Source organism: Anomaloglossus baeobatrachus, unplaced genomic scaffold, assembly GCF_048569485.1.
Source record: "Anomaloglossus baeobatrachus isolate aAnoBae1 unplaced genomic scaffold, aAnoBae1.hap1 Scaffold_170, whole genome shotgun sequence".
Classification (NCBI taxonomy): Eukaryota; Metazoa; Chordata; class Amphibia; order Anura; family Aromobatidae; genus Anomaloglossus; species Anomaloglossus baeobatrachus.
The window spans coordinates 167,310-191,998 of record NW_027441940.1 but is presented as its reverse complement, the minus strand read 5'-3'; the positions used below and the strand labels follow the sequence as shown (position 1 = coordinate 191,998).

Sequence of the window (24,689 nt, the reverse complement as noted above, 5' to 3'; positions counted from 1 at the left end):
ATGAGATTTCTAAACATTCCGCTACTGCGCTTGTACTGCACAACATCGCAGTCAAAACACTCTGCGTCCGAATCACTGCAAATCCTGATCGTGGGCACACACCCTAATAAGCTAGGATGGATAGATGGATGAATAGATGTCAAACACATATATAATGTCCCACCCCCCTGCATATTCTAAGCTGGCACCAATTAGTAACTTTCATGTGGCACTAAAAGGTGTTTAACCTTATATTTAGCTAAAAAATAAATAAACAATTAAAAAAACAACAAAGCAAAAAAAAAAACCAGCTAGGGTAAAGCAGACGGCTGCAGACCACAGCTGGCAGCTGCCCCTTGGCTGATATTCCAAAGTGAAGGTCTCCCCATGCTGTTTTTTTAATTTATAAATAATTAATTAAAAAAAGTGGGGTCCCGCTGTGAAGGGGTCCTTCTCCCATATCACACAATCAACAGAGCGAGAGATGAGTGAACAATCCCAAGCATATTTATTCCTTGCAACATAGAATGACCATCAAATAATTCACCACACGGAGGGTAAAATGAGTCCAGAAACGGCATAAATGTCCCGGAGTTCAGTCACACTCCTCCAGCAGTCCTCCAGGGAAATCTGAGTTTCTCACAGTCTCTCTGGGGTGCTGGCCGCAGTCTCAGCGTATCCCTCAGAGGTTCAATCTAGTTTCATCTCTCTTGTAAGTCTCACCCAAAATCACTAATCTCTCAGGTAAACAGAGTTTGGGTGGATTCCAGGTCCCCTCCCCCAGACCTAGGCACAGAAGCACTTCAAGGGGATATAACCTGACTTAACAGGACAAACAATATATCGAATAGACAGACCACCACACCCAAAATATCAACCCACACAAAATGGTACATAACCCACAATATCACACCACAAATTGGATTTCCAGCCAAGGTAAAGTGGACAGCTATGGTCTGGTATTCTCAGGGTGAAAAGACCCATGGTTATTTGGCCCTTCCTAGTCTAAAAATAGCAGGCCGCAGCCACCCAGAAGTGGCGCATCCCTTAGATGCGCTAATCCTGGCGCTTCGACCCGACTCTTCCCATTGCCATAATGCGGTGTCAAATGCGAACATACAGTACAGACCAAAAGTTTGTACACACCTCATTCAAAGCGTTTTCTTTATTTTCAGGACTCTGAAAATCGTAGATTCACATTGAAGGCATCAAAACTATGAATGAACACATGTGGAATGAAATACTTAACAAAAAAGTGTGTGAAACAACTGAAAATATGTCTTATATTCTAGATTCTTCAAAGTAGCTACCTTTTGCTTTGATTACTGCTTTGCACACTCTTGGCATTCTTTTGATGAGCTTCAAGAGGTAGTCCCCGGAAATGGTTTTCACTTCACAGGTGTGCCCTATCAGGTTTAATAAGTGGGATTTCTTGCCTTATAATTGGAGTTGGGACCATCAGTTGTGTTGTGCTGGTGGATACACACCTGCTAGTGCTACTGAATAGACTGTTAGAATTTGTATTATGGCAAGAAAAAAAGCAACTAAGTAAAGAAAAACGAGTGCCCATCATTACTTTAAGAAATGAAGGTCAGTCAGTCCGAAAAATTGGGAAAACTTTGAAAGTGTCCCCAAGTGTAGTAGCAAAAACCATCAAACGCTACAAAGAAACTGGCTCACATGAGGACCGCCCCAGGAAAGGAAGACCAAGAGTCACCTCTGCTGCAGAGGATAAGTTTATCCGAGTCACCAGCCTCAGAAATTGCAGGTTAACAGCAGCTCAGATTAGAGACCAGGTAAATGCCACACACAGTTCTAGCAGCAGACACATCTCTAGAACAACTGTTTAGAGTAGACTTTGTGCAGCAGGCCTTCATGGTAAAATAGCTGCTAGGAAACCAGGACAGGCAACAAGCAGAAGAGACTTGTTTGGGCTAAAGAACACAACGAATGGACATTAGACCAGTGAAAATCTGTGCTTTGGTCTGATGAGTCCAAATTTGAGATCTTTGGATCCAACCACCTTGTCTTTGTGCGACACAGAAAAGGTGAACGGATGGACTCTACATGCCTGGTTCCTACCGTGAAGAATGGAGAAGGAGGTGTGATGGTGTGGGGGTGCTTTGCTGGTGACACTGTTGGGCATTTATTCAAAATTGAAGGCATACAGAACCAGCATGGCTGCTGTTGCCATGGCAGCGGTGTGCTATTCCATCCGGTTTGAGGTTAGTTGGACCATCATTTATTTTTCAACAGGACAATGACCCCAAACACACCTCCAGGCTGTGTAAAGGCTATTTGACTAAGAAGGAGAGTGATGGGGTGCTACGCCAGATGACCTGGCCTATCTCTGGGAACTCCTTCAAGACTGTTAGAAGACCATTTCCGGTGACTACCTCTTGAAGCTCATCAAGAGAATGCCAAGAGTATGCAAAGCAGTAATCAAAGTAAAAGGTGGCTATTTTGAAGAACCTAGAATATAAGACATATTTTCAGTTGTTTCACACTTTTTTGTTAAGTATTTCATTCCACATGTGTTAATTCATAGTTTTGATGCCTTCAATGTGAATCTACAATTTTAAGAGTCATGAAAATAAAGAAAACTCTTTGAATGAGAAGGTGTGTCCAAACTTTTGTTCTGTACTGTAAATGGGGTTGTTGGGGTTAGGGTTAATGATGTCACGGCATCTATCAGATACTTGACATCACTAACCTAGTGAGTAATAAAAAAAAAGAAAAAATATTATTTGTAAAAAACACTCCCCAACACATTCCTGGCTCTTTCAGCAATTTATTGAAAAGAAAAAAAAATCTGGTCCGCCGTAATCCATCTTGCACGTCCTACGACGACTTTGTACCTTCCAGAATATGGGTGGCACACTTTGAGAATGTATCCCCCATTTTCTGGAAGTGCAAACCTTCTATGGGAGGAGCGTGGGTGCTACTGCACTCGCACTCCCCGGGTCCACAGCATGGCAGTGTGAGCTGCAGTGAACTCAGTGTCACTACTAGCAGGGAGCCGGCTGAGAGCCGCTCTGCACATGGGGTGACCTGGTTGGACCTGGGGAGAACTTTGATGTCGCATCTGACAGATACGCCAGAACTCAGAGGAGAAGGATGATCCATTTTAGATGATCGGGTGTGGAGGCATTTTGGCCACATTGGGGGACCGGGGGAGGCGACTTATCTCCCATCTGATATGATTGATCATGCCAGGTGGGAGATAAATCATTTCTTTCTGCCCGAATTGTGAGCTTCAGGGTCTGAGCTACCATTGGAAGCTGAAACCACGGAAATTTTCCAATGCTGCGGGGCGGTATACACTTTATTTCTTTATTGCTTGCCGGCAGCAGCGGAAGGGGATTAACACTGACCGCTAGGACATAATTTTACTGCCCGCGGTATTTAAGGGGTTAAAGTCCACGAGCTCCGAAACCAGTTTAGAATATCTAAACTTTTTTATTTACATAATTTTTCTAGTTTAGGAGGGAAATATAATGGGGGCACATTTTGTAATTGGGTCAATTTTCACTATTTTGCTGCATTCATACGAGAAATGGGTGGTAAATTGTGCGCGTCAGCGAGTGCACAGATCTGTACACCATGTGTGGCCCCTCTTCTTCTGTTAGAAACAAGAATACATCGAATCCTAATTCCATTGCCCTGTTCTTAACCGAAAAACTGGGAAATTATTTGTTTTTGCTCTTTCTTATTTTCCTACTGTTATTACATAGCACATTTCATGTTGAATATTTGTTAGTACTCAAATGATATCTCACCTCCCTTATCTCCATTAATTTTCCATATGGGCTCATCTCCTTCCCATTCAGGTCCTTATAATATCGGATCCTCTCAGTGGAGATCTTCTATAGAAGAGAATTCTCCTGATTGCCCCGTGAAGGATGGATATGGACAGGGACAAGATGGCGGAGAGGATATTACACCTCACCCTAGAGATCCTCTTCCGGCTTACTGGAGAGGTGAGAGATTCTGATGACGTCACATTACATCATTCTTATCTATGGGAATAACAGATGGACAGAACTGGAGAGGTGAGGACTCTGGAAATGTCTGGAGTGAGATTTATTACTGTGTCTCTCCATAACCAGGATTACACAGTAGTGAAGAAGACCTCTAGTGAGCGCTGTCAGGCCCCTGTGTCTGAGGGATGGGGAAGACCCCTGAGCCCAATCACGGGGCCTCCACCACACCCCCCGATACATGAGGACATCAATGACCAGAAGATTCTAGAACTCACCTACAAGATGATTGAGCTGCTGACTGGAGAGGTGACACTGCTGGGAATGCTGGGACATTATACAGTAACGCTATGAAGGGATCGGGGGTGACGGTATCATTGTATGTGTCAGGTTCCTATAAGGTGTCAGGACGTCACCGTCTATTTCTCCATGGAGGAGTGGGAGTATTTAGAAGGACACAAAGATCTGTACAAGGACGTCATGATGGAGGTTCCCCAGCCCCTCACATCACCAGGTAATAGACAGGACTAAATACACACGGCCTATAATTATCTGTATGTAAGGAATGAATTCAGTCCCTGTATGTGTCTCCTCCAGGTCTATCCAGTAAGAGGACAACACCAGAGAGATGTCCCCGTCCTCTTCTCCCACAGGACTGTAAACAAGAAGATCCCGATGCTCCTCAGGATGTGATTCCTCCAGTTCTATCCAGTAAGAGATATCTACTCATGTACTTTCTGCACTAATCTTGTCTTTACATTTTTAGGCTTTCTGCTGTTTTTTTTCAGCTGTATTTTCTTTGCTTCTGCTTCTTCTGCTGTTTGTTTCTATTGCCTTCTCTATGTCATTATGAAGGCAACTCAAAGACCTGAAAAGGGTTTATGAATACCCTGTTTCCCTGAAAATAAGACCTACCCCGAAAATAAACCCAAGCATGATTTTATGGGATTTATGGAGAATGCTTGAAATATATGCCCTACTCTAAGAATAAGCCCTAGTTACAATCAGAGCTAGTGTTGGAAGGAGTCAAAATGCGCAATTTTTCAGATTTCCCAGTTTCTCAGGGACCCTATCAGATGTATTCTAAGGTTGATTGTTTAACCCTGGGCGATTTTCCGTTTTTTTGTGGGGGTTTTTTGCTCCACTTCTTTCGAGAGCCATAACTTTTTTTATTTTTCCGTCAATCTTGCTACATAAGGGATTGTAGTTTATGTAGTTTTAAATGAAACCATAAGTTTTACCATATAGTGTATTGGAAAAATATCAAGTGCGGATAAACTGCAAAAAAGGGCAATCGCACAATAATTTTTGGGATATTTTATTCACCATGTTCACTATACGGTAAAACTGATATTGCGGTTCGATGTCTCAGGTCGGTACAAGTTTGTAGACACCAAATATGTATAGGTTTACTTTTATCTTAGGGGTTAAAAAATTTGTTTGCCGCTACGCCGTTTACCAATCCGATTGATTGATTTTATAGTTTGATAGATCCAGCGTTTATGATTGTGGCGATATTAAATATGTGTATATTTTTTTTATTTTTTTAATTCTTTAGTTTTCAACCGAATGTAGGGTGATTTGAATTTTTAAGGTTTTTTTTTTACTTTTATTTTTTGTATTTTACTAGCCTCTTGGGGGACTATAACGATCAGCTGTCTGATCGCTCTTCCATTTCTCCAGATCACAGCTACACAGCTGAGATCTGGAGAAATGCTGCTTTACTCTCACACACGTCTGTCTGCCGGCAGTGAGAGAAAGTAACTCATGATAGCTACAGGCAGGGCCGTATCATAGGCGGGGCAGGCAGGGCTCCAGCCCCGGCACCCCACCACAAGAGCTTCTAAGGGGGCCCCCACCACCAGGGCCGTCATAAGTTTATTAAGCCCTGGCCGGTCCCTCTTCACCGAGCGCACGGGCGGCACTGCACCTTAATCTTCCTGTCTGGCCACTTCAGATGTGGCTACGCAGCACGCTGTGCGTGTTCAGGTCCTGGCAGATCATGTGAAGAGGATCCCTGCGTCTTCTCTGCTGTCCAGATAGGACCTGCAGAGCTCAGTGCAGGTCCGCACTCTCCTCCTCCTGTGCTGTGATTCATGGCTTCTCTCCTTGACATGGAGCTCCTGGCCAGTCAGAAGCTGGTAAGATCGTTGTGTGATGACAGCTAGTGAGAGGAGTCCGGGTCTGCTATACTGTGCACTGTGGTGGTCTGGATGGAGGGCTAAAACAGGATCTGTACCTTGGTATGTTATTAGGGGCTGAGGGGCTGTGTATATTATAAGAAGGTGGGGGGGTGTTTGAGCTGTGTGTGGCCCACCCAAATCTGTGTGTGTACATACAGTATTTCAACTGCCCCCAGCACAAGCTACAACCCTTGTATAAAAAGGAGATAATTAAAACAGTGTGTAAGAGCAGCAGAGCTGTGTGTGTTCACAGAGCTGTGTGTGCAACAGAGCTGTGTGAATACGTACTCTTTGGGCAGCAGAGTTGTGTGTGTGTGTGTGTGTGTGTATACAGTAGTACTTTGTGTATTGCAGTGTTGTGTGTGCATGAAGGCAGCAGAGCTGTGTATTTTTCTGTCTGTACATAGGCAGCAGAGCTGTGTCTATACAGTATTTACTCTTTGGGCAGCAGACTTCTGTTTATGTATGTATATACCAGTGCTTTGTGTGTAGTAGTGCAGTGTGCATGAAGGCAGCAGAGCTGTGTGTGCTGCTGTGTCTGTACATCTGCAGCAGAGATGTGTGCAACAGTGCTATCAGGATGTGTGAGTGTGTTTGTGTATGTGAAGCAGAGCTGTGTGACTGTGCATGTATGCATCAGAGCTGTGCGTGCTGCCCCCCAGAGCCATCTGTGTGGCCCCCCCCAGAACTGCATTGGTCCCCCAGAGCGCTATGCCACCCAACCCAGTACTGTGTATGCCCCCAGAGCTGTTTGCCACTCTAGTAACATCTATGCCCCCCCAGTAATGTTTATGCCCCCAGCCCCTCCTGTAATGTATATATTGTAGCCCTCAGCCCCTCCTGTGATGTATATACAGCAGTGCAGTGTCAGTGTGCAGCCATTTCTAATAGTGATGGCCACCAATCAGTGCGGCACAGCCACATACCCTGGAGGAGCTGGACGGAAACAAGCGGGGAGGTGAGTGAGGCTGCTGGTGACTTCCCCATATTAATAACTCTAATGCGTCTGTATCTGTATGTATGATGTATGTATCGATGTATGTCAGTGTATATGATTGTAGACAATCAACTGAAGGCGGATCCCTGCACAAAACGTCCAAAAAATGGTCAGAAGTATAAATAAAACTTCATATTTATTCAGAAAATAAAAGCAGTATCAAATAAGCTCCTCCGATCAACGCGTTTCAGACGCGATCGTCCTTAGTCATGATCATGAATCATTTTCTTGTCATGATTCATGACTAAGGATGATCGCGTCTGAAACGCGTTGATCGGAGGAGCTTATTTTATACTGCTTTTATTTTCTGAATAAATGTGAAGTTTTATTTTTACTTCTGACCATTTTTTGGACGTTTTGTGCCGGATCCGCCTTCAATTGATTGTCTTCAGCCTTCCTTGTCCAGCGAGCACCATCCGGATTCTCCTCTAAGAATTTCCCCTGTTGTGGTGAGCTGATACACATTTTTTTTTAGTATATATGACTGTGTATATATTATGTCTGTTTATTTGTATCTTTGTGAATTTGTCTTCAAATATGTATATGTACGTATGCCTGTATGTGTATGTATCTGTATGTGCGTGTCTGCGTGTGGATGGGGCGACTGAGACTTTTTCACCCGGGACCCACAAAAATCTGGAGCCGTCCCTGGTTGTCTTAACATAGGGATCAATAAAAAAAAATGTGAGTAACTCTACTTTCTGTGTATAAGTGGACAGCTTTGAGTTCTCCTGGATTGTATCTGTATTGTAGTTCTGTAAATCTGAATGTGGCAGAACAACAATTTATATCTAATGCTACAATTCGCGCTCTACTGTTATGGCTAAAAATGTTAACGTTATTGGGCCCCCACCAGATTGTCCGCCCAGGGGCCCCCACCAACCTTTATCTAGCCCTGGCTACAGGAGTCATCACAAGACCCTGTGCTACCATGGCAACCATCGGAAGTCACGTGATCACATCACATTTCTTCTGATGGCACTGGGTAAGTTATGCTTATGTTGGCGTGCTGTTACATCTCGCTGTCAGATTTTGACACCGAAATGTAAGGGGTTAATAGGCGCGGGTGGAACGCGATTCCACTCACGTATGGCAGGCACACGTCAGCTGTTGAAATCAGCTGATATGTGCGTGGATCGCCGAGAACTTTCCACGGCAGGCTGCGGGGATTAACCTCAGACGATCCATGATGTACCCAGTACGTCTTCTGTCGTGAAGAGGTTAAGGACCTTTTGATGACTTCAAAGTCATGTGACATTATGTAACTAAAGGTCTCTTAATTGCAGGAGTCTAAACTGAACAGGACACAGGCTGGCATGCAGGCCTGGTATTAGGGGAAAAGGAGAGCAAACTGGGCAATTTCACAGGGACCTTATTCTCCTAGGGGCCCAGTGTTTATATACCAATTATAGGACTGCTTAAGGAACCTTTTGACATCACGTCATGTGACCAAAGGTCTCTTAATTGCAGGAGTCTAAAGCTGAAGAGGAGATAGGCTGGTGTGTGTGTGTGTCTGTGTGTTCACACCATTTTTAACCAGCTTTGCCAAAATGGGGGCAGAGTTACAGCCGCACACTGAAATGTAAAAGTTTTCATCTACTAAAGAAGATGTAATAAAATTCTTGCTTTAGAGAATGGGAACTACTGGCAAACTACCCTGGAAGGATTGGAGACCCCTACAGAAGGAGATTTTACACCTAGACCCTGATTCATCAGAGCAATTCTGGCAGAATTCTGGCATAAATCACTTTAAACGTTCTCAAAAAAGTTTGTGCAACACAGAGTTGTGAAAACAATTGTGACTTTTGGAGGTTTCACGCCAATTTTAACCAGCTTTACCAAAATGGGCAGAGGTTGGCCAGAAGAAGGGTGTGATGCCACCGCTTCTCTAATTCATAACAAACTGCAGCGTTTCCTATGCCAGAAATCTCACTCCAGTCCCTGACATCATTTTTCAGTGTTCATCACCGGTCTTGACGAATTGGAGTCGTACTGTTTATCTGCACAAACCGCAAGACCCTGCTACCTGCTTTGGTTACAAAGCCTCAGGATAGGCCATCAACGTTACAGTCTCGGACAACCCCGTTATAGATCCGTCATATGTCCCTAACTATTTTATTTTCGTCTTTGAAAAAAAAAAACCTCTTTGAAATTGTCCATGTTGTGGATCAATTTAACAAGGAGATTTTAGTAGGTTTTGACAACTTTCACGATGGCGTCAGGATCTGTGGAAATGATAGATTCTGGTACTCTGCATGTTATCTTCTCTGATGTGTGTGAGCAGCGCAGGGAGACGCAGGCGAGGAACCACAGGCTTGGGCATGCTAGCAAGAGTTATTCTCTGCTGGGCTGCTTGTTAATGCCTTTGATCACATGCTGTGGAGGAGAAAGTATCGGTCTCTCCCCTTCTGTATATGCTGGCTGGACTATTTAATTAATACCAGCTATTGTTTACCTATATTGGTCTGGTGAGGTGTTGTGATCCAGAATTATCGGTACTTGTTGTGCATTATTACTGGGAACTGTTGTGTTGTTAACCTTTGTTGTTTTTTTTGTTGCTGCTTTCCTGCTATTGCTTTTCTCCTAAGTCTCTCACTGTTTATTTCTATAAGCTTGCAATGTGTCCCTACTGTCTTAATCTGTGTTTCCCATCTGTTTTAATCTGTTTTTCCATCCTATTCCTGCCCCTTCCTTCCCTGGGGGGATAACAGATTAGATCTTGTCAGGAGAATAGTAAGGCAAGAGACTCCGGCATCTCCATCTTCAGAGTTAATCCACAGGTTAGGAATAACTTAGGGTCCCCCAGTGTGAGGGACAGTATAGGAGCCCCTGTCCCTCATTATCATCCTGCAGTCACATTGTCACAATCAATCAGATTATTTACTGTAGCACATTCCAGAGAACTGGTGCTAGGAATGGGAGATCCGAATTAACGAAGATGTAAGTGTTAGGCCATGTGCGCACGGGACAACGAACCTGCGGAATTTGCCGCAGGTATGTCCACAGGTTTACCGCAGCTGCTCCCCGGAATCTACCGCTATCCATTGCTGTGGGATTCAAGCATTTTTGTTGTGGTAAACCTGCGGGACAAGTGCGGAAATACCTGCGGAAGTCCCGCCTTCTATCTCCATAGCGGAAAGGCGGCACATTCGCAGATATTTCCGCATGAATAATTGACATGCAGTTACCTGCGGCTGCGGCATATTCTGTAGCCGCACATACCGCAGCATTGATACAGCACTCCCCAAATCCCATAGGATAACATGGGGAGTGTCTGTACTTGCATAAACCTGCAAATTTATCTGGAAAATCCAGATAAATCCGCGGGTTGTCCACAGCAAACTCCGCGGGTATGTTGTCCCGTGGGCCCATAGCCTTAAGGGCGCTTTACACGCTACAATATATCTTACGATGTGTTGGCGCGGTCACGTCGTAAGTGACGCACATCCGGCATCGTAAGTAACATTGTAGCATGTAACATCTACGTGCGATTGCGATTGAACGGTAAAACGTTCATCGCATGCACGTCGTTCATTTCCTAAAAATTTAACGTCAGGTTGTTCATCGTACCCGGGGTAGCACACATCGCAGTGTTTGACACCCCGGGAACGATGAACAGATCTTACCTATGTCCTGCGGCTCCCGCCGGCAATGCGGAAGGAAGGAGGTGGGCGGGATGTTTACGTCCCGCTTATCTCCGCCCCTCCGCTTCTATTGGCTGGCTGCCGCGTGACGTCTATGTGACGCCGAACGTCCCTCCCACTCCAGGAAGTGGATGTTCGCCGCCTACATCGAGGTCGTATGGACGGGTAAGTACGTGTGACGGGGGTTATTCGTTTGTGCGACACATTCAACAAATTGAACGTGCCGAAGATACGATGGGGGCTGGTACGATCGCATACAATATCGTATGCTTAATTATAAGGTGTAAAGAAGGCTTTAAGCCCGCTTTACACGCTACAATATATCTTACGATGTGTCGGCGGGGTCACGTCTTAAGTGACGCACATCCGGCATCGTAAGGTACATTGTAGTGTGTGACAGGTACGTGCGATTGCGATTGAACGTTAAAACGTTCATCACATACACGTCGTTGAATCCTGACGAATTGCACGTCGGGTTGTTCAATGTTCCCGAGGCAGCACACATCGCAGTGTGTGACACCCCGGGAACATTGAACAGATCTTACCTGCCTCCCGCGGCTCCAGTCGGCAATGTGGAAGGAAAGAGGTGGGCGGGATGTTTACGTCCCGCTCATCTTCGCCCCTCCGCTTCTATTGGCTGGCTGCCGCGTGACGTCTATGTGACGCCGAACGTCCCTCCCAGTCCAGGAAGTGGATGTTTGCCGCCTACATCGAGGTCGTATGGACGGGTAAGTATGTGTGACGGGGGTTAATCGTTTGTGCGGCACGTTCAACAAATTGAACGTGCCACACATACGATGGGGGTGTTGCAAATCGCATACGATATCGTATGCGAAATTGCAACGTGTAAAGCAGGCTTTAGAAGTCGAAATTGGACAACAGATTCAGAATATGGTTTAAAAAAATAATTGTACTTTCAAGATAATATCATTATAAAATAATAATATTGTGTTTATTTTTAGCAGATGACTATACTGGAAGTTCAGATGGACCTCTAATATCTTCAGAAGTTATAACAGATGATGAAAGTATCACACATGATGCATATGAAGAGCATGCTGTTGTCCCAGATATACCTTCAGTCCTTCTTAGGAAATCTCTATCATCTGATCATTTCAAAAAAGTCCAAAATTCCGATTTATCACAGAAATGTAAGCAAAATAAAAGTTACAGAAGGGATGTGGAATACGAAACTGCTCCTAGAAGGGAGAAACCATTTTCAAGTTCAGAGTGTGGGAAATGTTTTATTCGGAAATCAAATCTTGTTGTGCATCAAAGATCTCACACAGGTGAGAAGCCATTTTCATGTTCAGAGTGTGGGAAATGTTTTATTCGGAAATCAAATCTTCTTGAGCATCAAAGATCTCACACAGGGGATAAGCCATTTTCATGTTCAGAGTGTGGGAAATGTTTTATTCGGAAATCAAATCTTGTTGTGCATCAAAGATCTCACACAGGGGAGAAGCCAGTTTCATGTTCAGAGTGTGGGAAATGTTTTATTCGGAAATCAACTCTTGTTGTGCATCTAAGATCTCACACAGGGGAGAAGCCATTTTCATGTTCAGAATGTGGGAAATGTTTTATTCGTGAATCAGACCTTGTTAGACATCAAAGATCCCATACAGGGGAGAAGCCATTTTCATGTTCAGAGTGTGGGAAATGTTTTCAAAGGAAATCAAGCCTTGTTGACCATGGAAATCTTCACACAGGAGAGAAGCCATTTTCATGTTCAGAATGTGGGAAATGTTTTATTCGGAAATCAACTCTTGTTGTGCATCAAAGATCTCACACAGGGGAGAAGCCATTTTCATGTTCAGAATGTGGGAAATGTTTTATTTGTGAATCAGACCTTGTTAGACATCAAAGATCCCATACAGGGGAGAAGCCATTTTCATGTTCAGAGTGTGGGAAATGTTTTCAAAGGAAATCAAGTCTTGTTGACCATGGAAATCTTCACACAGGGGAGAAGCCATTTTCATGTTCAGAGTGTGGGAAATGTTTTACTCAGAAATCATATCTTGTTATGCATCAAAGATCTCACACAGGGGCAAAGCCATTTTCATGCTTAGAATGTGCTAAATGTTTTACTAAGAAATCAAGTCTTGTTGACCATAGAAAACTTCACACAGGGGAGAAGCCATTTTCATGTTCAGAATGTGGGAAATGTTATATTCAGAAATCAAATCTTGTTGTGCATCAAAGATCTCACATAGGGGAGAAGTCATTTTCATGTTCAGAGTGTGGGAAATGTTTTATTCAGAAATCAGATCTTGTTAGGCATCAAAGATCTCATACAGGGGAGAAGCCGTTTTTATGCGCATAATGTGTTAAATGTTTTACTATGAAATTAAATCTTGTTTACCATCAAAAATATCATACAAAAGAAACAATTTTTATGTTCTGAATGTGGAAAATGTAATTCTCAGAAATCAGATTTTGTTAAACATCTGAAGAAGCCGCACAGGGAAGGAACCTTTTTCATGTTGTGAATAATTGAAATGTTTAACTGGTAAATCAATTTTTGCCGACCATCAGAAAACCAACAGAGCGGAGCAGCCATTCTTGCTTTCAGAATTTGCTAAATGTTTTTTATCATTAATCAGGTCCTGTTGTCAGATGAGTCACACGGAAGAAGCCATCATGATGTATTATAATTCAAAGGGTTTTATCAAAAAATCATCTACAATTGCTCAAGTAAGAATTGGTGAGGGAAAGAACACTTTCTTTTTAAACTTATCATATTTTTTGGACCATAAGACGCACCTAGGTTTTGAAGTAGGAAAATAGGGAAAATGATTCATGCAAAAAATATGATACTGTTGGTGGGGGATTTTCTGCTGAAACTGTTACGGGGATAAAATCCCCCAATTCTGTAATAATGTCCCCCATCATAGGCCCCTTTCAGTTATATGTGTCTCCCATACTCGTATATATGTCTTTCATCCTGGTATATATGTTGCCCATCTTTATCCCATCCTGGTATATATGTTGCCCATCCTGGTATATATGTCCCTTGTCCTACTGTATATGTCCCTATCCTTTTATATATGACCCTCATCTTGGGCCCATTCTTGTATATATTTTCTCATCATGCTGCACACATAAGAAAATAAATGATTATACTCACCATCTCTCCGCTCTCCCTGTGCACGGTGTTCTCTTCTGATGCTGGCAAGTGACTTCGGCATGTAAGCAGGACAGCACATGACATTACTGCCATACGCCCCAGTTACACACAGACGTAAGCTGCCAGAATATTCACTGCTCCCCACAGCCGGGATTTTGCGCTTGGGAGCAGTGAATATTCATTCTCTAATAGTAGACACACGTGATTGTCCAGCCACAGCAGTAAGCCGGCAACTGGGTGATCATGTGTACCCGATATTAAAGATAATGAATATTCACTGCTCCCCACGCTAACAATACCGCCCACCTCTTGGTTGGTGCTGGCTTCATTGCTTAGAGGTGGGTGAGATTATGGCGTGGGGAGCAGTGAATATTAATTTTCTTTTTTAGCTGGCACACTGTTAGCCCTTTTGAGAGCCTTTAGGAATATTTTTGAATAGTTTTGATATTGGATTATATTTAGACAATTTACTAATCTCAGGTTGCCCACTGCTTTATTTACTAAAAAGCGCAGCCCCAGATTGGAGATAGGAACTCATAAGTACAGTTAGGTCCAGAAATATTTGGACAGTGACACAATTTTCGCGAGTTGGGCTCTGCATGCCACCACATTGGATTTGAAATGAAACCTCTACAACAGAATTCAAGTGCAGATTGTAACGTTTAATTTGAAGGTTTGAAGAAAAATATCTGATAGAAATTGTAGGAATTGTACACATTTCTTTACAAACACTCCACATTTTAGGAGGTCAAAAGTAATTGGACAAATAAACCAAACCCAAACAAAATATTTTTATTTTCAATATTTTGTTGCGAATCCTTTGGAGGCAATCACTGCCTTAAGTCTGGAACCCATGGACATCACCAAACGCTGGGTTTCCTCCTTCTTAATGCTTTGCCAGGCCTTTACAGCCGCAGCCTTCAGGTCTTGCTTGTTTGTGGGTCTTTCCGTCTTAAGTCTGGATTTGAGCAAGTGAAATGCATGCTCAATTGGGTTAAGATCTGGTGATTGACTTGGCCATTGCAGAATGTTCCACTTTTTTGCACTCATGAACTCCTGGGTAGCTTTGGCTGTATGCTTGGGGTCATTGTCCATCTGTACTATGAAGCGCCGTCCGATCAACTTTGCGGCATTTGGCTGAATCTGGGCTGAAAGTATATCCCGGTACACTTCAGAATTCATCCGGCTACTCTTGTCTGCTGTTATGTCATCAATAAACACAAGTGACCCAGTGCCATTGAAAGCCATGCATGCCCATGCCATCACGTTGCCTCCACCATGTTTTACAGAGGATGTGGTGTGCCTTGGATCATGTGCCGTTCCCTTTCTTCTCCAAACTTTTTTCTTCCCATCATTCTGGTACAGGTTGATCTTTGTCTCATCTGTCCATAGAATACTTTTCCAGAACTGAGCTGGCTTCATGAGGTGTTTTTCAGCAAATTTAACTCTGGCCTGTCTATTTTTGGAATTGATGAATGGTTTGCATCTAGATGTGAACCCTTTGTATTTACTTTCATGGAGTCTTCTCTTTACTGTTGACTTAGAGACAGATACACCTACTTCACTGAGAGTGTTCTGGACTTCAGTTGATGTTGTGAACGGGTTCTTCTTCACCAAAGAAAGTATGCGGCGATCATCCACCACTGTTGTCATCCGTGGACGCCCAGGCCTTTTTGAGTTCCCAAGCTCACCAGTCAATTCCTTTTTTCTCAGAATGTACCCGACTGTTGATTTTGCTACTCCAAGCATGTCTGCTATCTCTCTGATGGATTTTTTCTTTTTTTTCAGCCTCAGGATGTTCTGCTTCACCTCAATTGAGAGTTCCTTAGACCGCATGTTGTCTGGTCACAGCAACCGCTTCCAAATGCAAAACCACACACCTGTAATCAACCCCAGACCTTTTAACTACTTCATTGAATACAGGTTAACGAGGGAGATGCCTTCAGAGTTAATTGCAGCCCTTAGAGTCTCTTGTGCAATTACTTTTGGTCCCTTGAAAAAGAGGAGGCTATGCATTACAGAGCTATGATTCCCAAACCCTTTCTCCGATTTGGATGTGAAAACTCTCATATTGCAGCTGGGAGTGTGCACTTTCAGCCCATATTATATATAGAATTGTATTTCTGAACATGTTTTTGTAAACAGCTAAAATAACAAAACTTGTGTCACTGTCCAAATATTTCTGGACCTAACTGTATATCACATTGTATATAATTGAATTTAAAAACTTGTACTTGGGGGGGGCGTGGCCTCGCCGGAGAAGTGAGCAGACGCTGAAAGGGAGCGCTCCTGGAGCCGCCGGTTATCCTGTAATCCACTGGGCCATGTGGAAGATAAAAAACAACTGAGCAGCAACCGGAGACCACCCTGTACTCACCTCACAGCTTGGATGGCGGATACATGGCTGGGGGCAAGAGCAGGAGGCAGAAGTAGGTGGCGGCGGGAATGGAAGGTACTGCACAAAATGGCGCTTGGACACTGACACCAGCCTCCAAAGCAGGGAAACCTGCGGCCGCACACGCTGCTGAAAAATTGGCTGAGTACGCCAGGGGCACGGAGCGCGGAGCTCCTGTGGCGCACAGAGATGAATGAGTTGAATTGAGGAGCTCCAAGCAGCACAGCCCTCACAATACAATGGAGGAGGAAGGAGTAACTAGAGTAGACTTCTTACCATTACAGCAAGGCTTGCAGAACAGCCCCCTGCATCCATGCAAAATACATGTCCCCCTGAGCTTGCCACAACTCTGCAGGGTGCTGAGCCCACTCTGAAGGACATGCTTGCAGCTATAGCTCAAATTGACTCCACTATGACATCCCTCAGCTTCCAGATGGGCCAAATTATGGAGGAATTATCAGGTGTGAGACAGAGCCTCCAAAAAGTGAATGACTGCATGACGGCGTCAGAGGGGAGAATCAGTGCTTAGAGGACATAATGCCCCAGGTTACCCGTGATTCCCACAGACATGATCAGTAACTGGCATTCCTACTTAACAAGACATATGATTTAGAAAATAGACTGAGGAGAAACAATGTGTGGGTGATAGGGGTTCCAGAAAAAACAGAAGGCACAAATCCGTCAGAATTCTTTGAGAAATGGCTACAAAAAGTATTTGGTGCAGAGGTCCTATCCCCCCTGTATGCTGTAGAGAGAGCCCACTGAGTGCCCACCAGACCCCTGCCTCCAGGAGCTCCTCCAAGACCTGTCCTGGTGAAACTACTTAGACTTACATTACAGAGACCGGGATGCGATCCGAGGAGCAGCTAGAAACAAAGAGTCCATAACGGTGGACGGCCACAAGATATCCTTCTTTCCGGATTATTCAGTAGAAATTTCCAAAAAAAAAAGAGCCCAATTTACAGATGTGAAACAACGCCTGAGAAATGCACAAGTCTCATACTCCATGCTGTACCCAGCGAAGCTCAGGGTAGCTGCACTTCAAGAGACATTCTTTTTTGAAAATCCTAAAGATGCTCTCAGATGGCTCGACATCAATGAGCAATGGCTGAGGCAAAGTCCACAACATTGATATGTAACCCTTTAAGAACTTTATCGGTGATGCATAATTTACTGTCTGCTGCGATTACACAGAATTGGCCCAGTGGACAAAATTATATGATACCCATGCATTAAATCTCATTTGCAGCAGTAACGAGGTTGTTCCTCGCTGCTGCGGCAGCACACATCGCTCCGTGTGACACCGCAGGAACGAGGAAGCTCTCCTTACCTGCCTCCCGGCTGCTATGAGGAAGGAAGGAGGTGGGCGAGATGTTACGTCCCGCTCATCTCCGCCCCTCCGCTTCTATTGGGCGGCCGCTCAGTGACGTCGCTGTGACGCCGCACGGACCGCCCCCTTAGAAAGGAGGCGGTTCGCCGGTCACAGTGATGTCGCCGGTCAGGTAAGTATTGTGACGGGTCTGGGCGATGTTGTGCGGCACGGGCAGCGATTTGCCCGTGTCGCACAACAGATGCGGGCGGGTACCCACGCTAGCGATATCGGGACTGATATCGCAGTGTGTAAGGCGGCCTTTAGAGTGTTTATTATGTTTATGTTGATTCCAACTAATCTAAATAAATAATTAAAAAAAAAAGACTGTGGGTGTCAAAACCAAAACATTATGTCACGCCAGAGTGTACAGACACTCAGCATGCAGCGTAACACAAGGGTAACAATAGAAATGGTAAAAAAAAGGCCCTGATGATGGGGAGAGGAGACACCATCTGCAACTCACCTGAGTCTGTACCCTACACTCCCTAGTGTCCCTATACGGGTCCCCCCCCATCATCATCACGTGCCTAGGCACTCATTCGCTCTGGCTAGTGAGGTGGCAGGCAAGAGCACTAGTCTCCCCACTGCATTAACACAACAGGTAAAGGAGATAAAGATAAAATAGACATAGAAAGGAAAAACATTTCAAGCTCTTCCAATGCAGCTAAACATTACAGTAGCAATAATCACAACTCCTCAGCTTCTTCCAGAGACAGGCTCCTTTCAAAGAGGTCAGCATGACATGAGAATCTACAACCGGCATCAGATAGTAAGATACATTACTTTTTTATAAAAAATGGGAGTGGCCAGAAAAAAGATGCACCTGAGATTAAGGACAGCCAGCTAAGAAAGAGTCCTTAACCCTTACAGCACTAAAAGAAAGTAGATTCCCTCAAATCAAGTTGTAGACCTGTGAACAATAAGGCGCTGTGACCTTCTGATCCCAGATTCACCAGAGGTCTCCTCAGAGCGGGACACACTCATGACACATTATCCCTAAATTCATTCATAGTCAAGTTCATTTCTTCCTGTTCCGTATTGGAGATCTTTTCATATCCTTCTTATTGGTTTTCCTTCCTCCTCTTCATTTTCTGAATTCCGGAATTCTCTGAATGAACATTTTCCCTTTGATAATCACTTACATTTATCAGGATTTTAGTCTGAAGATTCCAGATCTGTAGATCTTTGCAGCGTCCGTGCAATAGTTATTGTGAGGATTTTTCTTTAATATTTATTTTTGTGAAAGAAGGTGTTTGCCCGACATTGCGCTATGGGCCAAATGTCTATCATGGTGCAGAGAAAGGCGACAATCGCTCTCCCCCTAGAAGTGGGACTCCTGGGACAAACAGGGGATAAATTTGTGTGGGAAAATGTGTGATCAGTGTTGGACAGAAATAAAATCCATTTTAGTATAGGTTATTACTTATGTTGTGCTCTGATCTGGAGGAACAGGAATTGTGAGCACTTTGGGAATGTCACAGAATGGGTTGATAAAGGTATAACTAGATTGTCCCCATTATTTAGAGGAATGTGATATGTACATTGTGTAATGTTCAGCAGAGATTTGGGTAACAGAAGAATGACTTTCACTATCTGCAATTATTATTTTACTTGATAAAGGATAAAAATAAATGTTATTCACTGATAAAGGGAGAATAGATCAATAGAAAACTAATCAATAGATGTAAGGGGAAGAGAAATTCAGAGTTGTCACAACTTTATGGATCATTGTTGGATATTTGTCTGACAACATCCACTTGTTACACGCCTGTCCCGTGTCTGGGATCTGCCCCTTCCCCCGCTCTGCTAAACTTTCCTGTGCTCCACGTTGGGCTTTGTAAGTAGCCGGACACGCTCCATGTGCTGAGCTTAACTGGCCTATATAAGACTACCAAGATACTCACCTGTGTCCTGGTATTAAGACTATTAGTCTGTGCACAGCGACCTGTCTGCAGCCTCCAGAACATCTCCAGACTATCTGTGGCCTCCAGCACCTCAGCTACCAATCTGCCTGTGGCTTCCAGTATGTCTGCCCCTGTCTGAGGTCTCCAGGACGTCTGCGGCTTCCAATACCTCAGTTACCTGTCTGCCTGTGGGTGTCAGTACCTCTGCAGCCTGTCTGCAGTCTTCAGGACTTCTGCTGTATGCCTGTGACTGGTAGTGCCTTTGCTACTCGCCCCAGGTTTTCCAGGATATCTGCTCCATGTCCGTCCACGGCTTTCAGTCTCCTGTCTCCCTACAGCCTCCATTACCTCACTGTGACCCCCCCTGACAGAATCCAAGACCATGACTCCCAATGGCGCAGTCACACACTTTTTTGGGAAAGTCCCTACACAACTCCGCTCCGCACACCTCGTACACACACAGCTCCGCTCCGCACACCTCGTACACACACGGCTCCGTGCACCTCGTACACACACGGCTCTGCTCTGTACACCTCGTACACCCGCGGCTCTGCTCCGTACACCTCGTACACACACGGCTCTGCTCCGTACACCTCGTACACACACGGCTCCGCTCCGTACACCTCGTACACACACGGCTCCGCTCCGTACACCTCGTACACACACGGCTCTGCTCCGTACACCTCTCACACACACGGCTCCGCGCCGTACACCTCGCACACACACGGCTCCGCTCCCTACACCTCGTACACACACGGCTCTGCTCCGTACACCTCGTACACACACAGCTCCGCTCCGTACACCTCGCACACACACGGCTCTGCGCCGTACACCTCGTACACACACGGCTCTGCTCCGTACACCTCGTACACACACGGCTCCGCTCCGTACACCTCGTACACACACGGCTCCGCTCCGTACACCTCGTACACACACGGCTCCGCTCCGTACACCTCGTACACACACGGCTCCGCTCCGTACACCTTGTACACACACGGCTCTGCTCCGTACACCTTGTACACACACGGCTCCGCGCCGTACACCTCGCACACACGGCTCCGCTCCCTACACCTCGTACACACACGGCTCTGCTCCGTACACCTCGCACACACACGGCTCCGCTCCCTACACCTCGCACACACACGGCTCCGCTCCCTACACCTCGTACACACACGGCTCTGCTCCGTACACCTCGTACACACACGGCTCCGCTCCCTACACCTCGTACACACACGGCTCTGCTCCGTACACCTCGTACACACACGGCTCTGCTCCGTACACCTCGTACACACACGGCTCCGCTCCGTACACCTCGTACACACACGGCTCCGCTCCGTACACCTCGTACACACACGGCTCCGCTCCGTACACCTCGTACACACTCGGCTCTGCTCTGTACACCTCATACACACTCGGCTCTGCTCTGTACACCTCGTACACACACGGCTCTGCTCCGTACACCTTCTACACACACGGCTCCGCTCCGTACACCTCGTACACACACGGCTCTGCTCCGTACACCTCGTACACACACGGCTCTGCTACATCCACACTGTAAACCCCTCCTGACCCCACACATAAACTTCCCCTCATCCAGCACCATGACACCCAGCACAGCAAAGTCCTGCATACACTGAGGAGCTGATCATGTGACCCCTGACTCCTCCCCTCCATGTGACATCATCACAGGTCCTGTAAGCACAGAGCAGCCATATATCTAGTGTGCGGCTCTGCAGGTGGAGGTAGGTGCAGGGTATTATATATCTAGTGTGCGGCTCTGCAGGAGGAGGTAGGTGCAGGGTATTATATATCTAGTGTGCGGCTCTGCAGGTGGAGGTAGGTGCAGGGTACTATATATCTAGTGTGCGGCTCTGCAGGTGGAGGTAGGTGCAGGGTATTATATATCTAGTGTGCGGCTCTGCAGGTGGAGGTAGGTGCAGGGTATTATATATCTAGTGTGCGGCTCTGCAGGTGGATGTAGGTGCAGGGTATTATATATCTAGTGTGCGGCTCTGCAGGAGGAGGTAGGTGCAGGGTATTATATATCTAGTGTGCGGCTCTGCAGGAGGAGGTAGGTGCAGGGTATTATATATCTAGTGTGCGGCTCTGCAGGTGGAAGTAGGTGCAGGGTATTATATATCTAGTGTGCGGCTCTGCAGGTGGAGGTAGGTGCAGGGTCTCTATTATTTTGGGGTCATCATTAACCCCTTTATGTCCAGTTCCAGACCAGTTTACTCCGGTTCTTGACCAGGCACATTTTCATATTAGAAAGGGGAGCACTGCTTGATCAGACATGTCAGATGGGAGATAAATCCCCTCCCCCGGTCCCCCCCAGTGTGGCCACAGTGCCCCCCATACCCCTCCCCATAGTGATCATCTAAGATGGTGGCCGCACGCTGCATTCATCCTCCTCCAATGATTTCTGTCACATGTGACATGTCAGATGTGACAGAAACGTCCTCCCCAGGTCCAGCTAAGTCACCCTCTGTCACTCCCCAGTCCTCCCCCGGTCTCCTGATACCAGCTGCTGCTCCGTCCTCGTGATCCCTACTCATCCTATCGGAAAATATCGGCCGCATGCGGAGAGCGGTTCTAACCCCAGGACTTGATGCCAGGTGACATTACACAGCTGGTATCAACCCCATTTATTACCCTGTTTGCCACTGCACCAGGGCAACGGGATGAGCCAGAGTGAAGTGCCAGGATTGGTACATCTAATGGATGCTCCACTGCTGGGACGGCTGCAGCCTGCTATTTTTAGGCTGGGAAGGGCCAAATAACCATGGCCCTTCCCACCCTGAGAATACCAGACGCCAGCTGTCAGCTTCACCTTGGCTGGTGATCCAATTTGGGGGGAACCCTTTTTTTTTTTAATTATTTATCAATAATTAAAAAAAAACAGTGTGGGGTGCCCTCTGTTTTGTATTACCAGCCAAGGTGAAGCTGCCAACTGTGATCTGCAGGCTTCAGCCATCTGCTTTACCCTAGCTGGCTATCAAAAATGGGGGGAACCCACATAGGTTTTTTTTAATTATTTATTTTTTGGCTAAATATAAGGTAAACACCCTTCACTGCCACATGAAAGTCACTAAAGGGTGCCAGCTTAGATTATGCTGGGGGGGTGGGACATTATATATGTGTTTGTCCATATATCCATCCTTGCTTTTTAGGCTATGTGGCCACGATCAGTGTTTGCAGCGTTTTGGACACAGAGTCTTTTCGCTGCATCCAAAATGCTGCGCTGTGCAGTACAAGCGCAATGGAAGGATTTTTGGAAACCTCCTGCCCACTGTGCTTGTTTTATTCCTTATCATAAACTGACCTGCAGCGCGGCTTCCTGAGCCTCAGGATGTCAATTTATGCTGTGGAGATGAGAGTTTCTTCCAAAGAGAAAATAGAGCTAAAGTCCTCAGCAGCCTGAACCTGGATCGTGGGCCCGGGCAGCTGCGTTCTCCAGTGGACAATACTCGCATCTCTGCATGAAAGCTGACATTGCGCCTAGACACAGTGTCACCTGGTCGTGGGCACATAGCCTAAAAGTGAGAAATTTGGCACAACAGCAACATTTTTGTGAAGTACCTGTGGGTTCAACATGCTTATTATACCCCCGAATGAAATTCCTGAGGGTCTAGTTTTCAAAATGTGGTCACTTATGGGGGTTTCTGGTTTATAGGTACCTTAGGGGTCCTGAAAATGCGACATGGTGCCCGCAATTTTTTTTTTTTTTTTTTATGAGCCCTCCCGTTTGTCCAAACAGAGGTTATTAGCCACATGTAGGGTATCCCTGCACTCATAAGAAAATGGATTACAAACTGTGGCGTCCACATTTTGGTGTTGCCGCTTGAAAAAGTGAGAAATTTGGTGCCAAATCAACATTTTTGTGAAAAAAAAGAAGAAAATTTTCAATATGACGACCTCAGTTTATTAAATTCTATAAAGTACCTGTGGGTTCAAAATGCTCACTTTACCCCTGGATAAAATCCTTGAGGGTCTAGTTTCCAAAATGTGATCACTTTTGATGGAGCTCCACTGTTTAGGCACCTCAGGAGCTCCAGTCGCGACATGGCATTCGCTAATGAATCCAGCCAATTTTACAGTCAAATGGCGCTCCTTCCTTTCCGAGCCCTGCCGTGCACCCAAACATTTGATTTCCAGCACATATGAGGCATCTGTGTACTCAGGAGAATCTGCACAATAAATTGTATGGTGCATTTTTCCCTGTTTCCCTTGTGAAAAAAGAGCTTTGATGTCACTTTGATGCCCATTTTATACCAGTTTGATACTTTTTTTTGCTGCTTTTAAGTGTATTCACATCAGGGCTCCGCACTGTATTGTATTTTATTATTGTGATTTTTTTAATGTTTGTTCTTAAACCTGTAAAAAAAAAACCAAAAAATAAAAACTAAAAAAATAAATAAACCAACTTCAGCCTCGAATAAGAAACTGGATGAATAAGAAACCAACTTCAGCATTGTGTCTGATGTCGAGCGATACCAGTTTGAAAATAAGGGAATGTCTGTTATTACCACATATATACCCTGCCCCCCGCACTGACTGACAGCCGCTGAGCATTGGAACCTGCTGTCAGTCAGTGTCGAGAGCGCGGTATACTGAGCGGTGACTAGAACTGCATCAGTGCCACCCCTATGACTGAAAGCTGGACGCCGTCTCAATATATGTTTATGATCACATTTACATATTTCATAGCTATTTAGTAACACTTCTTATTTTGTATATATGGCTGTTTTTTACCTGGTCGGGGCTAATAACAGAGATTTGGATTGACAGTGGTATTTTCCTATATGTCACACATTTGGGAGGGGCGGGGGGGGTCAATTCAGTATTTATTTATATTTTCTTCTTACTTTCCTTGTGACTGGGGCTGATATAATGACTCAGCGGTGACCATATCCTCTGTATATGGGGGAGGAGGCACCGTCAGCTCTTTCTACTCTGTTTCCTCGAAAATAAAATGTACCCTGAAAATAAGCCCTAGTAGGATTTTTGAGGGCTTTTTTGAGTATATTTAAAATATAAGCCATACTCCAAAAATAAACCCTAGTTGTGGTTCCATAATGAATTGTCCAAACATCTAAAAAAGTTAAAGA

At 45.1% G+C, this 24,689-nt stretch overlaps 1 protein-coding gene across 1 annotated transcript; it reads left to right on the top strand.

Moving 5' to 3' along the window:
- Positions 1-3,970: 3,970 nt before the first annotated feature.
- On the top strand, positions 3,971-13,905 carry LOC142260718 (uncharacterized). The gene is made up of 4 exons (XM_075332060.1): positions 3,971-4,268; positions 4,350-4,473; positions 4,557-4,670; positions 11,746-13,905. Exons 1-4 carry the CDS (start codon positions 4,014-4,016, stop codon positions 13,104-13,106), a joined length of 1,854 nt encoding a protein of 617 aa, XP_075188175.1. The 5' UTR covers positions 3,971-4,013; the 3' UTR covers positions 13,107-13,905.
- The last annotated feature ends 10,784 nt before the right edge of the window (positions 13,906-24,689 follow it).

Coding starts and splice junctions, on each gene's coding strand:
- LOC142260718 (XM_075332060.1), top strand. CDS start 4,014: ATGGACAGAACTGGAGAGGTGAGGACTCTGGAAATGTCTGGAGTGAGA. Junction 4,474..4,556: donor CCAGCCCCTCACATCACCAG/GTAATAGACAGG, acceptor TGTCTCCTCCAG/GTCTATCCAGTAAGAGGACA. Junction 4,671..11,745: donor GATTCCTCCAGTTCTATCCA/GTAAGAGATATC, acceptor GTTTATTTTTAG/CAGATGACTATACTGGAAGT.